The sequence below is a fragment of the Squalius cephalus genome (genome assembly GCF_949319135.1).
Source record: "Squalius cephalus genome assembly, chromosome: 8".
Taxonomy (NCBI): domain Eukaryota; kingdom Metazoa; phylum Chordata; class Actinopteri; order Cypriniformes; family Leuciscidae; genus Squalius; species Squalius cephalus.
This window is the reverse complement of record NC_137129.1, coordinates 9,600,155-9,617,083: the sequence shown is the minus strand read 5'-3', so window position 1 is coordinate 9,617,083 and position 16,929 is coordinate 9,600,155. Positions and strand designations below refer to the sequence as shown.

The following is a 16,929-nucleotide window of genomic DNA, read 5'->3' as shown; positions in this document are numbered from 1 at the left end:
ATAAAGCAGATTAGAAATAAATATTGAAAGAAAATTGTTTCCGCACCTATGTAAAGTGAGCATGTCTTACCCTGATATAAGCATCCTGATGATGCCTGGCGAAATAGAGCATGTTATCCAGAGCCAGCATCCCAGGAGGAATCTGAGTGAAGTCCACCGCAGGATTCACATGATTCTACACAAACACACACAAACACAAGCATGATCGAGAGGATACACACACACACTAGTCTTGACACCATGACTCGCATCGTAATCACGCAGAGTCTCGTATTGCATTTTGAGTAGTTGAGTCGAGATAAGAGAAGTGTTACATTGGTTCCAGTCTGTGATTCAGAAACAGGCCTGTATATCCCCGGTGGATGACAAAGGCCCAGCAAGCTCTCTGCAAATGCTACGACTGCGATATCGGCTCCCTCTGCTCGACCGTCTACTTCAAAATAATCTGCGCTTTTCAGAAAATGTGAGATGGCTGGCTTTGAGGATGAGGGCTCTGTGGCTGCCTGACTGGATTTAGAGTTTGCCAATTATGCTGTGTTTGCTTTTGGATGGACCCTGGTGAGTCTGTGGTGCTGAATAGAGGAACCACAGAGTAAAAACATGGTTGATTACTCACAGACAGTGAAACAGAGACAGAAGGAACGTTTGGAAGGGCATTCTAACTTTGTAGATTTGCAGTTTGGAGTATGTGTGTACTGTGCAAAAATGGCAATTTTTGCATGTATGGAATAAAAAAGCAGTATGTAACCAGAACAAAATTCTGTATCCCTCAATGCAATATTACATTTCAAATGAACTGCAAGTAACATCAATGTTTTTTTGCACCCTATTCTTAAATCATTAGTTAATAGCACTTTAAAAGAAGCAAAAGGAATAGCTAATCCCAAAATTATAATTTACAGTCTTTAATGTCATGTTGTTATAAACTAACTTTCTTTTTTCCATGGAACACAAAAAGAACAATTTGGAACAATGTTCACACTGCTCTTTTCCATTCAATGGAAGCGTTAAGAGACAGCGGGATGCCAAAAGTTCGGTAAGGGGTCAGATTTTAAAAGAAGTCACTTCTGCTCACCAAGACTGTATTTATTTAATAAAAAAAATAGTAAAAACATTTTAAATACAATAATACAAATTTGAAATTACTGTGTTCTACTTTAAAGCTGAATTTTCAGCGTCATTACTCCAGTCTTCTGCATCTCATGATCCTTCAGAAATCATTCTAATATGCTGATTTGGTGCTCAATAAATATTTCCTATTATTATATAATATTATTATACATACTGCTTGAGGAAACCATGATCATTCAAAATTCAAAAGAACAGCATTTATTTGAAATAGCATACATTTAAAATGTTACAAAATATTGTTATATTATATTATATTATATTATATTATATTATATTATATTATATTATATTATATTATATTATATTACAGTATATATATATCATCTTACCGACCCTAAACTTTTGAGCAGTAGTTTATTTAAGTTATACAGTGCATAGCATACAGTATATAATGCACAGTATGGAGAATGCAAGATGCTAATATTACATTCTGAACACAGTCAGCCAGAGGCAAAGTCCACTGGCAGCGCACAGTACTTAAAAACACGTCTGTGGCGAGGGCACTGGAGACCAATTTCCCATCCATCAACGTGACAATGCCCTGAGAGAGTTGGAACACAGCCCTCATTAGCAACACTGTTGTCTTAACACATTCTGCACAGCTCACTAACAGCAAACTAATTGATATATTAATTGAATATATTAATTGATTTTTTTTTATCACAAATTATATTTTCAGCATTACAGTTTGAGGGAAAAATTTGCAAAACATGAAATAATAATCATCTGAATATTTGCCATCAAAATAATAAATACATATTTCCTTCATATTGCCCAGGCCTTGATGTCGCTGCTTGAAACCTGGCTGACAAACTCACATGAGAAAAAAAAAATACAGTGTCGAAATATGACAGATTGACAGGCAGCATCTCTGCCATCTGGGCATGTCTGATGAGGTGCCCTGTTTGATGTGCAAAGGAGCGAGCGCTGGATATTTTGTTGCAGTGAAATGTGTCAAACAAATTTTATAAAAGAGCTCTGAATGCTCTGAGCTTAGCCGAGCCTCAATGGATTCAGACAATGCTTTGAACTGCAATTATAGTGATGTTATTTGGGGACAAACAGCTTCAGATAAACAATTCCAGGTCATTGTTCATGAATTTATTACATTTTTGGACATTGCGCCTAAATGAGACTTTCTCGCTTGCACCCACATACTGAAATGTATCTTCACCACGGAGTTTATTAAATGAGCGAGGACTACAATGAAAAACATCTAGATCTTTTTCCAGTTCTGACAATTTAGAGCTAGCAAAGAGTATAACATTGGAATGTATGAAAACTTACAATAAAGCCCAGTTTTTTGTAGTCTCGCGTGTACATGGACTTGCGCTTCTCAATGCTGCCGCTGTTGTTGGACTCGCACTCAACATCAAAAGCAATCCTGCGCAGCTCGAAGATGATGTCCCTCTGAGCCTTCATAAACACAGGAATGAAACCATATTATTGCACAGCTCTCATAAATCAAATCAATATGTAATGTCCAGTTGTTTATTTGGCAAGCAACTATATAATAAGCAGGGCTGAACGTTGTCTGACTACATCTGTAAAAACTGTTCAGTGATAGAGTTTCACCTGGTCTTGAGGGTCCATCTTCGTCATCATGCGGTCCTCCAAAAGGTTAAAGGTCAAGACTTGTAGCACATAGAGCTGGTGTGCCATCTCATCATTTATGGGTTTGTTACTCCTGATCACATTCTGACAAATGAGAAAGAGAGAGAATGTTAGACAGATGGAGAACGTTTGACTGCTGTGGAGATGGTATCGTGACTTTTCCAGTCATTTAATGATTAGGGTTAAAGAATATATTATTACTATTATTATTATTATTATTACTGCTAATACCTATACTACTTCTAAATACTAACAACAAATTACTACTTTACCAGTATGTTTTTTGCATCAATTACAGGAAAACAGAACCAGCGAGAGATATTTATGTTCAGAATGGCATACTGCCATACTACTTGTACTATTTTTGTAGTATGCATACTGTGCACTTACACCGAGGATGATTGAGCGCAGTTGCTTCTGTGCTAGAATGTGAGCCATCTCCTGTAATCAAACAAAACATTGAGTCACCTTAAATCTCACACGTTCACACACACATCTTCAATAACCTCTTTAAAAGGTATAGCTCTACAAAACAGCTCAGTCAAATATCAGTTAAATCCCCTACAGAGGGTTCACCTTAACTAGAGAGCACTTACTGTTAGAGGACAATCGAGGATGTTCACATTTTCCTCATCAAACTACCATTACGAGCACAGCAAGGGGAGGAAATAATGAAAGAATGAGACAGAAAAAGAGAAGAGAAAAGAAGCGAGAGAGAAAGCAGAGGCATTTTGTTAGTAGCACAGAAATGAGAGGTCAGCAAAACAGACCTGGAGAAACTGTAAATTGACATTTAGGATATGAGGCAGGTACATGAGCCCGCTGTGACTCCTAAGTCACTCACTTACTTAAAGCTGCTGTAAGCAATTTTTTTAGTACTACACAAAAAATGTCCAACTGCCTGACTAATATCACAAAAATAGGTGTCCTGAGAAACCACACAGCACAGGGCTCTGTAAACAGGCACCATGTGTTAGCCAATCAGAACACTGGGAGTCGCTGTCTGTCAATCATTTTGCATGTTCAGGTTCTGCTAACGTCCGGACTTCGACGTATCTTAGGAGAGCAGGCGTATGGTCGTAGAAATGAGGGGCGATCTAATTCAGTGGCTTAGTTTAAGGGAAGTTAGCAAGGTGGTTAGCATTGCTTACAACAGCTTTACCTAAAAATGTTTTATTTTTTCACAAAATATTTTTCCTTCACTTCAGTTAATCAAATTAAAAAACGCAGTCACATTAGCTTCACGGCCAAAAAAAGGTCCATTGTTTATTGTCAATAGTGTAGCAATGTATGAAGCACAGATCACACAGTAGTCACTTTCTAACCAAGCAGCTCTCTGACAGTTAACGTGGCAAATTCGAGCGACAAAATCTGTGTGGCGAAATCTTTCGCTCTCACACAAATTTCATGATCGTCCTATTGAAATTACTGGATTTTACACACGAAAACTCACAGAAAATCTGTAAATGTGACCACGCCTTTAAGGATTGTTGTCTCACTCATTCCACTCAGTTGGTTATTAAGAATAACAGGCATTTAATAAGGGTGGAGGAAAGGAAAAGGAAATGATCTGAGGTGAAAAACGAACATACAAACGGACACTCACACACAAACAGGTACAAAATTATGCCAAATTAAGTGACATACTTGCATGACTACGCATGCACTATTTAACACAAACGGCACCTCTTACACTTTGTCCAAACCGATTTTCCAATGTCTAGCAATTTTTATGTTCGCACTGAAACCAAAATGCTGCATGAAGTGACAAATGTTAGCCAATCACTACATATTTGATGTTTAATATGCAGTGATGTGGAGTAAGAATTTGGACAAATGAGATTTCAGTGTGCGGAGCCATCCAAGATAATACCGAACGACGGACAAAATGTATCTAGTTCAGTCATGAACCACTAGAGGGCGCAGGCTGAAAGGTTCTTTGCATGCAATCTGCAAGCACTCACATCATTACCGCATGGCCCAAGCTGGTGGGCCTCTGCTGATGTTGCAGCCAATGAGATTGCTTGCTCAACATTTAAATAGTCTGGTTCAGTGTATGCTCCACCTCCCCCGCTCCACCTGCCTAGATCTACTACAGGATGGTCTATTTATGCAGCAGCAGCATATCTTACATGCTCACAGAAACGTGTCTCTGTATCTATTAGCTGTAGCAAGTCCATATTTGCTCTGCTGCAGCAATAATAATTATCATTAGCAGAAGCAATAGCATAGCAGATCTAGTCCGCCAAGACCAAATACATTAATATATGCCATATTCAATAACATTCAATATCGAGAGTTGTCATGAAATAATATTGTATGACACTATAGAAAGTTGTGGCTTGTTAGAACAATAATTTAGACAAACATGGAAGACATTCGGGTGACATTTTCTCACGTCTTGCCTGATGAAGAAACTATCATTATTTAGTCTATACAACAACAAACAAATGGAAAAAGCAGAAAATGGGTTTGTGTGTGCTGTACCTGTCTCTTCTCCTCAGGGGCTTTGAGGAACAACGCATTAATCACTGCGATAGTGTAAGTCTGAATGTCCTGATCCGTCCTGTTGCCAGAGAGAGAGGGGAAAAAAAAATTAAGAGAGCAACAATTAAAGGTATAGTTCACCAAAAATTATCATCAATTACAAAAAATACAGTAACGAAGGGTTGTAAAGCCCCAAAAGCTTGACGCCCCGATGTGCATATTCAAACTTGGCTGCACGCACTAATAATGGTGCATTTTTGTAATTTTTGGAGCCTGACAGTCATGCTTGGAGAAGAATAAATGACAAATGGGTAAGAATAAATGGATTAACTTTTTCTTTAAATAAACTGAATACAATATGAGAACTACAATGCCAAAGAAATATAAATTATCCCTGCTCCATACCCTTGCAGATGAGGGATGAGCTGGCCAATGGTGATTTCTTGAGCCACCTTCTGGTAGAGATCTTGACTGTTGAGGACCATTGATTCCAGGATGGCTAGAGACCTCTGGAGTACAGCAGTGTCCATGGCAGATTTACACACATAACTGGCAATCTAAGGATGAAGTGACAAGTTAAAAAGAATTGAATGCACAGAAATGCGGATTTTAAATGTTTAAAAGCTAGAGTTCCATCAAAATAGAGCATGAACACAGTACGATTTAATGTCTTATGACATGTTTAATAATCAAACACATTATATTCAGCTGAAGCCCCAACTTAGTGACAACTTAGTGAATTTTATTTATTTTATAATGTAAATTTATGCATTATGTTAATTGCACTTCTGGTTCCATCAGGTTAAATGCCTGAAATAAGATCACAAGCTCAAGATGTTTTTACTTTTTATCCAACGACATAAAATACTTAAGTTATACACCCTTGTGACTTTTAAATAATAATAATAATAATAATTTGTTACATTTATATAGCACTTTTCTCGGCACATGGAAAAAAAGTACATGTATCTGTTTACATGGAATGGGGGAAATCTCCTCAAACACCACCAATATGCAGCATCCACTTAGATGATGCGACGGCAGCCATTTTGTGCCAGAACGCCCACCACACACCAGCTTATTGGTGAAGAAGAGACAGAGTGATGAAGCCAATCAGTATATATGGAGATGAGTAGGAGGCTATGATAATGGACAGAGGCCAATGGGCAAATAAGGCTAGGATGCCAGGGTTAAACACCTACTGTATTTTCAAAGGACATCCTGGGATTTTTAATGACCACAGATAGTCAGGACCTCATTTAACGTCTCATCCGAAGGATAGAGATTTTTTGACAGCATAGTGTCCCCATGACTATATTGGGGCGTTAGGACCCACACAGACCACGCACCTTCTTGATGAAGGCCACAGAGAAGGTGTCCCAGGAGACAATGCCATGGTCCATGAGCTCCACGAAGGCCGTCAGTGTAAAGGAGAGCAGGTCACCAAAGCTATAAAAGACAAGACAACAGCCACTAGCCACGTCTCTACCGCTCACCTGCACTGAAAGAACAGCTAAGCTTCAGCCTTACAGAGCGAGAGTGAGTGAGAAGAAGCTGGAGGACATGGAGTCAGCCGAGCTGATGTAGCTGTCCTTCAGAAGAGCAGCCAATGCCAGAGCGTTTGGCAGCAGGAGCAGTTACACTAGCAGAAATGTTCAGTGGTATCATGCAGCAGTTTGTTTGGGACATTATAGTAATGATGAACGGACACACAATAGAATATGATAGTCTTCAAAGGAATATTGTAGGTTAAATACAACTTAAAGGGATAGTTCATCCAGAGATGAACATTATGCCATTATTTGTTGCAAACCTGAATTACTTTCTTTCTTTTGTGGAACAGCAGGTTATTTTATTATTATTTTTACTATTATTGTATTTATTAATATTCTTAATTAACTTTTTTTTTTTTTTTTTGTCATTGTTTATATATCTATATAGCTTTAATTTATTTTATTGCAGTTTTAGTCATTTTAGTACTTCAACTTTATTTCAGTTAGTTTCCAAGGCAACTATTCTTAAGCTTTTCCATCTTATAATTATATTTGACTTCAGCTATATATCGGTTAACAAAAATGTTTTTTAGTAGTTTTAGTAAACAATAACATCACTTCTAGTCATACTACCATGTCACTGATGCTGTTGATAATAGTGTAATTTGTATTACACCTCAAATATTCCTTTAAGTAATAAGACAGGGACTTAATTACTTAGTTGAGAGTAAAAAAAAAAGAAAGACCTATTTTAAATAAAAACTAATTATAATCCTCATTATGGGTGCTTCTCAATCAGAAAGCTGAATCCTAGTAAGGTTTGCATATCTCGGCTGACATGTCATCAAGCTCCGTCAAAGGACGTCTCAATTTAAAGGATCCTTTAAAGGCAACCTTTGTTTTGGGACCTTCATTCGGCCTGTTTTGAAGGATGCATCAAGTGAAAACTTCGTGTCCTTCAGTCCACAATCCTCTGCACACATTCCAATTCACAATGAAGAATTGGCAGAAAATGAATCGGCACTGAGCTTGTCCAATTTCACTTTCACTCAAGACAAAAATATATATTTGGGAGATAAAGGCATTATGTTTTCATACATTTTGTTGTAAATTAATCATATAATGCTAAACTGTGCGTAATGTGAACCACTGGGAGACCACAGATGGTTGTCATAACATGTACTGCATTAATAGAAAGGTAGTTAATATGAAGTTTTGTAATACACAATATATTATTTAATTGTACTTCTTGTTGTGACCCCAGGGGTGGAAACATTTATGTAGCCATGCGCACTCACTAGACTGTCTTATTTTAACTTTTAATGCTAAGGACTTTCACCTACAAACCTCAGAAGGACTGGACTAGGAAGGACATGCCTTCTGTTTGAGAAGCACCCTATGTGCCACAGCTTTTTTCACCGATTTTTGGCTTTAAATGATAACACTGCCCCCTATCATCACAAATACCTCTGTTCATGCCTTTTCATTATTTGTCATAACGAAAATACAGGTGGAACAAAAAGTTACAAAAAAGCCATCTTATGAGAAAAAAAATATCAAAAAACAAAAATCAAAAAAACTTCAGGCCAAGAAATCTGAAGTTACAAAAACAAATACACATAACATTTTTTAAATAACAGAACATAAAAAGGCAGAAATGAAACAGGAATTACTTAAAGGGTTAGTTCACCCAAAAATGAAAGTTATCCCATAATTTGCTCACCCTCAAGCCATCCTAGGTGTATATGACTTTCTTCTTTCTTCCAAGCTTTATAATGGGAGTGAATAGTAACTGAGATTTTTTGAAGCCCAAAAAAGCACATCCATCCATCATAAAAATAATCCATTCGGGTCCAGGGGGTTAATAAAGTCAATACATCATGCATCAGATCAGAGGTCACTCTTCGGCCGGAACTCGACTCGCGTACGGAAGCCAGTGATTTTGAAGTTGTAATAAGTGAAGATATAAATATGGATATTTTTCTTACACAAACGCATCGCTTCGCTTCAGAAGACCTTTATTGACTCACTGGAGCCGTATGGATTACTTTTATGATGGATGGATGTGCTTTTTTGGGCTTCAAAATCTCAGATACCATTCACTCCCATTATAAAGCTTGGAAGAGCCAGGATATTTTCTAATATAACTCTGATTGTGTTTGGTAGAAAGAAGAAAGTCATATACACCTAGGATGAGTAAATTATGGGATAATTTTCATTTTTGTGTGAACTTACCCTTTAAGTAGCCTGCACTTAGCTTGGTGTTGAGTATTTATATAGCAGGGAGTTAATACAGCATAAGTTAGCTAGATAATAACAAAATACATTAGTTTGAACAGCAAATCATAAATGTATCACTGGGAGCAGGAAGTATTTGCAGCTGGAATTGGGCAAAACCCTACAAAAAAAATGTCCACAGTGGCACTGAGGGATGATCAAATATCACAAGGGGATATTTAGTGTTGAGTAAAGTAGTTTCTGGTTGACAACCAATAATTTTAGAGGGATCCTGGGCATCCTTTTTTGAAAAAAACAAGCAGTGTTTTGATTTTGTTTAAGAGTTAAGAGGAATAGTTGATGTTACAATTATATGGAAATGTGAGCGCAGTTTGTTGTCGATGAGTGGAGAGAAAAGAAAAAAAAACACCTGAAAATGTTTCCCAAAAGTGATTAGTGCAGAGCTTCCCCAAAAGCACCAATGTTGCCCAATACCACATGCAAAACAAAGAAAGACAGCTGATTTGGTTACATGGAAAAATCATCCAAACAAAACCATAAAACCATCAGAAAAATGGTAGTAACAGCAGCAGTTGCCAAGTGTTCCCATCGCTTTGATTGGTTTTGAGCACTGAGGCCAGAGCCCGATCATGCAGAGACTCGGCCCGGAGATTAGAGGGTAAGTGACAGGGGGGTTATCCAGCTCGAGGGGAGGGGCTTACCAGGGCTTCATTATCTTCTGTAGTTTCTGATACCGTCTGAAAAGATTTAAAAACTTTGACGTCAGGGTGACAGAAACACATAGTCAGGGTCCAAATATTCCTTTACGAACCCACTATGACATTTAAATTAGGAAAATCTGTGGAAAACCCTTACACAAGGTTTAAAACAAAGTAAAGTATATCATAAACATCCAGTGCAGCATGAGTTGAGAGGAAAAAAAAAATAGCTGAACATTTAAAAAACCTTTCTGAGAGACACAAAGCATGCAAAGCAGAACTGTGGGAGAAGCATACTGCCTACACACGCATTTAATGCACGACGTGTGCTTAACTCCCTGTGGTGGTTATGAGCAAGTGTGAAGGATTACCTAAAGTATCCATTACAAATCATCATGCATTATATTGCATTTATTTATGACTCAAACGTGGCTCTTGTTTCCTCTCATGGTCCTGTCAGCAGGGCTGTAATCCACAGATATTACTCATCGTGAATGATCATTAAAGATGAGGCATGTTGCCTTTTTGCCGTGTCATTTCTTACCGAATGACTTGCACTGTACTTTTAAAACGCATTTAATTTCACGTTACATTTGTGACTGGAATTTGTGTTTACAGATGGAAGGGTCTGAAAAAAGGGTTGTTGATGTATTTCACACAGAGTTGTCAACTATAAATATAAGTGCAGGCGGTCTTGAAAATACGTTCATGTGGACGGTTTGCCCCCTTGGAAGATAACATCGGTGTCAAAGCTCCAAAATACAAAACTGATACAATTATCACATTTGGTGGATATAATGTTTTAAGGGTCTATAATTAGTTCCATATATTACATTTATGTTAGTGGTCACAACTATGGGAAAACACATAGCCTCATTTGTAAATGCTTATAAAATTACAGATTTCAAAGTACTGTTACAATAAGTGAAACTAAAATTAAAAATAAATGTATTGCTTTATTTAAAATTTAGTCATGGTTTATCATCTCTTTTTTTTCCAAACAACTGGAATTGTTTAAACAAAAATAATTAATATATGCATACACACACACACACACACACACACACACACACACACACACACACACATATACATACATATATATATATATATATATATATATGTGTGCGTGTATGAGTGTATGTATGTATATATGTATGTATGTATATGATAAACCATGAATACCTAACAAGTAATAAATATTAATGCAATAAATACAATAAATAATACATTTCTTTTTAATTAGACTTGGCTTCACTAAATGTGAAGCTACAAACTTTGTTTTCAATTTTCTGTTGGATTTTATTGAGCAACTGTGCCAATTTTGATTATGTATTTTCCTACGGATTACAATTGTGACCAAAAATAAATCAATACTTTCGACTTTTAAAACCTTTTTTTAATGCAGTTTGTTTCATTGGCCAATCCAAGGACTAAAAATACATATGTACACTTAGCTGGGAATAATTTAGGATTAAATGGGTTAATAATCAACTGGTACAATAATAATCAACTGCCAATAATTGTGTCTGACAAATATAATAGTTTGATATCATAAACCTTCACTAATAGCACAAGCATAAAGACATCCGAAACAATTTCTGAATTTATATTCCTCTGGCAATCAAAACAGCGGTAATACTCGTTTTAAATGCAAAACATTTTACAGAGCATAAAGTTACTTTGTGAATCTTTTAACGGTTATCAACAACCTCAATCAGAGTGTTACTGTGGCACATGACCAGTAGAGGGAGCCACTACACCACTAACTCTTCAACCGGCTGCATTCATGCCCCATGATGTAAGAGAACTCACTCTGTATCCTCAAGAGTGCCGTCATGCTTAAGTCTTTTGAATAATCATTGCTTGGTCAGCGGCTAACGGGAATCCACGGCAAGAATGTGAAACAGTGTGTACTTGTGTGCATGTGCGTGTCCACTTGGATTCTTAACGGTATGAAAGGACTGCATAGAAACCCACACATAGGCTCTTTGAGGTCAGGAGCTGTTGACACAGAGCTGCTTTATATAAAACATACCCATGGAAATCATTTCCATGGTCAGCTCTTCAGCGTACCGAAATGTTGAAACACCTCAGCTGGCGGCGCAGAGCTCCGATAAGTAAAAACGCAGCTATTGATTCAGTGAAATAAAACCAACATCCCAACGGCAGCATAATTTCCCTTAACCGGCCGAGCACCAGAGGGAAATCACTTTTGCTCATGCAAGAAAATTAATGTATCGGCAATTCAGATAAATGTTCTTCCACAACTACATGAAAACAGCCATTGGAATAGTATGACCTTAACAAATGGAGCAAGGACAGGCATAATTAGGTTAGCATGTAACGGAAAACAAAAGCACAAGCCTGTGAAGTTGACCAGCCGTAGAGGAGACATCCAGTTTGACAGACAACCGTGTCTTTTTTTAAACAATTTCTTCCCTCTAGCTGTCTTGAAAGTGTATCTTCCTAGCCGCCTTTGTTTTTCTTTAGTACATTATTATTCCTTGACTCTGCCTCTAAGTGTGTTTCTCTAGTCCCAGTTTTCTCCCTCCATGTTTCTCTCTCTCCTAAGGCAGTTTGTGTCTGCTGGCAGAGCTCGGCCTCCTCATGGGACCGTCCGTATAGGAGTTGAAAAAGTGCCAGCTCAGCAGATAGTCTATCTCCGCTTTAACCTTCAACTGAGATGGTCAGGTCACACGGCTGCTTTAGATCGCAGAGGAGACTGGAGGAGGGAGTGAAATGTATACACTTCATTTATTATTAACAGACCACTGTGATATAAAAATTCTTCAGTTTATTTGGATGATGCATCTCTGATGTGATTGAGTTGTGTTGTATTGGACAGATACAAACAAAATACTACAAAATGTCCTCAGTCACAACATTTGCTCTCAAAGAGTCATCAAACACAACAAAGTGTGTGAAAACACAACACCACACTCAACAAAGTGTGTGAAAACACAACACCACACCCTCTCAGACACAACATTGTGGCCTCAAACACAACACAACAACGTGCCCTCAGTGTTGTTTTGTATCAGAGCAAGTTGTTTTGTGTTTAAAGACACGAACACTGGTGTGTTCTTATGTGATTAAAAGCACGTTTTGTATTTGAGGGAACATTTTTATTTGTGTTGTGATTGAGGACACTTTGTTGTGTTGGGTTATAAGTTTTGTGTTTTACAGCACGTTGCGTTATGTTTGAAGGTGAGTCGCTGTGTTGTGTTTTAAGGCACTGTGTATTACCAATGCCAAATCATTGTGTTTTTGTTCTCATTGAGAATAATCTACTAGCTTTCACACGTTTGGAGCCGGTATGTTTTATTTATTTATTTTTATAAGTCCCTTATGCTCACCAAGGCTACATTTATTTGTGAAAATACTAACAGCAATATTGTGAAATATTATTACAATTTAAAATAACTGTTTTCTATTTTATTTGCTAATTTCTTATCATTATCATATGTTAAATCAGTTGCTGCTTAGTTCTTAATATTTTTGTGGATGAGGATCAATTTTATGGAGAGTTCAAAACAACATTTATTTGAAATAGTAAAAACATTTATAATGTTACAAAACTGACTTTAGCTAAACACCAGCCAAAATGTATCATTTTCCTGTTATCACTGTAAAGCAATCTGTATTGTATAAAGTACTATTTAAATAAAGGTAAAGGTGATTTGACTAAAAAAAGATTTCTGTCACTTTTAATCAATTTAATGCATCCCTGCAGAATAAAACTATGATTTACTTTAACAAAAACATCTTACTGACCCCAAACTTTTATTTTAGTTCATTGGGATTTGAAGACTCCTATTGAACAACATCTCAGAGACATTTGAATGGACATCATCACAGCGTACGGTGCAAGTCACTGGCCAAGTCTTTATTCGGGTTTTAATTTGCTTAAGCCCTGCTAAGGCAACAAACCAATGAGTGAATATCAAGAGCACTGTAATGAAAACAGAGAGACAGGAGGAAAGGCAGCCAGAGGAACAAACACAAGTTACTTACTCTGTGCCGCTCTCCACCATCTGTGTGAGCAGCGAGATGCCGTCAAGGTTGATGAACTCCTGAGCAAAGGTGATGTCTCGTGAAGAGTTGGCCAGATCCTTCAGAGCGTCCAGCTTCATGTCCATGCTGGACGACTGGATGCGCTCGTGCAGCTGCTGGGCCATCTGGGCCTGTTACCATGGCCACAGAAGAGGCGTGTTAGTGAGAGGGTGACGGATACTCATGTAAGAGGTCAGGCCTTTCAGTCACACAACTCAAGGAAGAAGGCGAGACTATATTTCTCTAAATCTAGCTGAATCAACAATGATTGCCTCATTCAACAGTATTTAGCGTGACAGTGTGTGTTCAATACTGACGATTACTAATTATAAATAAAATATTATGTGAGCTATATTCAAATAAATTAAAAACTAGTTTAGATAGTATAAATTTCCACATTTGCAGTGCCCCTAAAAAGTATTTCGACATCTAAGACAAACTTTTAAAAAAAATCAATGAATATCATTGCATTTGAGATATTTTAGTAGAATTGTGATACTGTCATAGTTTTTATTAAGAATTCTAATTCGTTTTTATTCTTATAGTTTGTTTTCTTTTAAATTTTAGTTCAAGTTTCAGTAATTTTGTTTTTGTCATTTTTTTTATATGCCTATATAGTTTTTTTGTTTCATTTTTAGTTTGTTATTTAATAAATCAAATAGAAAGGAGAAATGTTGCCTAGAAATGTTGACTATTTTATTTCAACTAGCTGAAATAAAAAAAGTTTAAAGTGTTTTTTTATTTTATTTCAGTTAAAATTTATTTTATTTCAAGTAATGAAAAATACTTTTTTATGGTTTCGACATTCAACAAGATTTTAATTAATTATAAATTAATTATTAATTAATTATATTAAACATTATATATATATATATATATATATATATATATATATATATATATATATATATATATATATATATATATATATATATATATATATATATATATATATATATATATATATATATATATATGTATGTTAGACTTGGCTAGATATGACTAGATATGTTTCATTATCCATTATTAAACTACATGCAGCAACTATATTTATCTACAAATAACCATTATCAATCTCTTTGATAGATTGGGTTGTACATTTTCTACCATGCTTTCTTTTTATCAAATCTGTTCACTCCATTTAATGAACAATAATCCCATGTTTTGTCATTCCTATACCATATTAGCATCCTTTACTATGGAAGTGTTTCTGAACTAAGCAAAATTCTAATGGTTTTGTCAAATTGATGACAAACTGTTTGAATGATCTGACACAGATTTAAAAATTCAGTAAATATTCAGTAAAAAAAAATATTTAAGCCACCTCTGATGTAAAGCAAAAGCAAAGCAAAAACTTTGCTTTAGATATTTTGCATCTAATGCAAAAACATTCATATATTTTTAAAGTGTGGCATCAGTCCAAAAACTTTTTGGGGCAACTATTTCCATCTTTCTTCCCTTCAAACTAAACTTGCATGCTTTGATCATCTTAAAAAACAAAACACTGTGATTGCACCAATGTAACTGAACACAGCATCATAATACGCTTAATCATGAACACCGTTGCTTTCTTCTATGAAACCTATCGAAGCCACACAGAGGACTGATGACTGTTAAATATCAATGGTGGCTGGTGCAAAACATCACAGGAAGAGAAACAGCCCTTGCTGTCATTATGCTGGAGGGGACGGTTTCAAATGTCACAGACATCAGCTTTAAATACCATCATCCCCAAGCTGCAAATTCAGATAGGTCATAAAAAAAGCAGTTTCTGAATGAAAGATCTATTCTAATGTAATGTGTTTCCAAAGCGACAATACATTTTTTATAACAAAGAGCCATTCCCAACATTTTCTGTATCCGGCAGAGAGAAAAGAAGTGAAAATAATGACAGCTGGGCACATTTACGCATTGACAGGTCATGCAAGACTGTTTCTCAGCTGCTGCCTGACACTTTAGGAAGCTTTGGTGATATAACCTTTCACCCCTCACATCTGAAGGATTACAGGCCCCAGCTGGATGGGACAGGGCTTCAGAGGATAAAGGCAGGTTCCTCCTGCTGATGTAGCCTTTATATATAGAGTATGTATTTCTGGCATCAGTAAACTCAAATGTGCTACTTACAGCAGACGTAGTAAGCCGCAGAATGGAGCCGTTTTTGATGTTGTTGCGATTCTGGGTTTAAAAAGAAAAAGAAAAATAAGAGGAGAAGAGGCATTGTTATAAGAATTTTTTTTAAAACGAATGAGCTTAGCAATACAGCTTCTTTTCGAGATTTTGCAATGAACCTTTTCGGTGATGTAGAAGTTGGTCGAGTCAGCATTCTGCAGGGAATAGGTTTCAGGGTTTGGCAAGTTCCATCTAGTCAAAGAAGATTCAGTTAAACATCTGAGATTGCTATACAGTGATGTTTGTTGCTGTGTAACAAAAACAATATCAGCATAATGCAAACTCTTGACAGGCAAAAAAAAGGATTTCTTGGAAATAACAGTGGAAACTTCTATATATTATGCAAGGAATAATTGACACTGGGCCATTGAATTATTAGAATTATAATGCACACTCTAGGAGGTAATGCCGTTACACCTCGGGTGTGCGTAATGTTTCAATAATTCAATGACCCGGAGTCAATTATTCTGTTTGTACTATTGTTACCACACCTCAAAACATTGTTTAGATGATGTGTTTCAAGGTGTTTGTCAGGTTTGTGTCCTTAAACGCTCTTGTGTGTAGGACTAATTTCTTGCGCATCTAATCCCAAGCATCCGTTGCTGATTCCAAAACGTAATTTTAGAGCTAGTAATGGAGACTAGGGGTGGGAGAAAAAAAATCGATCCATTGATGCATCGCGATTCTCTCTCCAACGATTCTGGATCGATTCTGAGAATTTAAGAATCGATTCTGAGCTTAGTTTTTAACCAGATATGTGATGACGCTGAGTTTGCTTTAGAAACACCCGTAATCTGCTTTCTTCCAATTCCTCACACACATACATAGGCTACACCAATCAAACTTTCCGTAAAATAATCTTTCATAAGTTCGGAAAGGTTGAAGCGAATTACTAGGACATTCACAGGCTTCAAGGATGCGCTGTGAGAGACGCGCGCTTTGTTTGATGTTACGTTACACTTGAAGCGTGCTGTCTCGCCTTTCGGTATTTTCCTTACAAATGCTCTACGAAGTCATCATTTATGTGGTTTGGAATGCAGTGG

The 16,929-nt window shown here is 36.7% G+C and overlaps 1 protein-coding gene across 8 annotated transcripts in view; it reads right to left on the bottom strand.

Moving 5' to 3' along the window:
* Positions 1 to 16,929, bottom strand: part of elmo1 (engulfment and cell motility 1 (ced-12 homolog, C. elegans)) — an 89,967-nt gene that overhangs the window by 33,502 nt on the left and 39,536 nt on the right. For 2 of the 8 annotated variants that reach the window (XM_079880142.1, XM_079880141.1), the window contains exons 4-15: positions 16,006 to 16,078; positions 15,842 to 15,892; positions 13,679 to 13,848; positions 9,665 to 9,700; positions 6,582 to 6,681; positions 5,638 to 5,789; positions 5,233 to 5,311; positions 3,342 to 3,383; positions 3,136 to 3,186; positions 2,707 to 2,829; positions 2,419 to 2,547; positions 71 to 175 (exon numbers count right to left, since the gene is read on the bottom strand). In XM_079880142.1, the coding sequence (XP_079736268.1) occupies positions 71 to 175; positions 2,419 to 2,547; positions 2,707 to 2,829; positions 3,136 to 3,186; positions 3,342 to 3,383; positions 5,233 to 5,311; positions 5,638 to 5,789; positions 6,582 to 6,681; positions 9,665 to 9,700; positions 13,679 to 13,848; positions 15,842 to 15,892; positions 16,006 to 16,078 (1,111 nt within the window). The remainder of the gene's footprint in view (positions 1 to 70; positions 176 to 2,418; positions 2,548 to 2,706; positions 2,830 to 3,135; positions 3,187 to 3,341; positions 3,384 to 5,232; positions 5,312 to 5,637; positions 5,790 to 6,581; positions 6,682 to 9,664; positions 9,701 to 13,678; positions 13,849 to 15,841; positions 15,893 to 16,005; positions 16,079 to 16,929) is intronic. The other 6 variants (XM_079880146.1, XM_079880145.1, XM_079880144.1 and 3 more) reach the window with 3 other exon arrangements.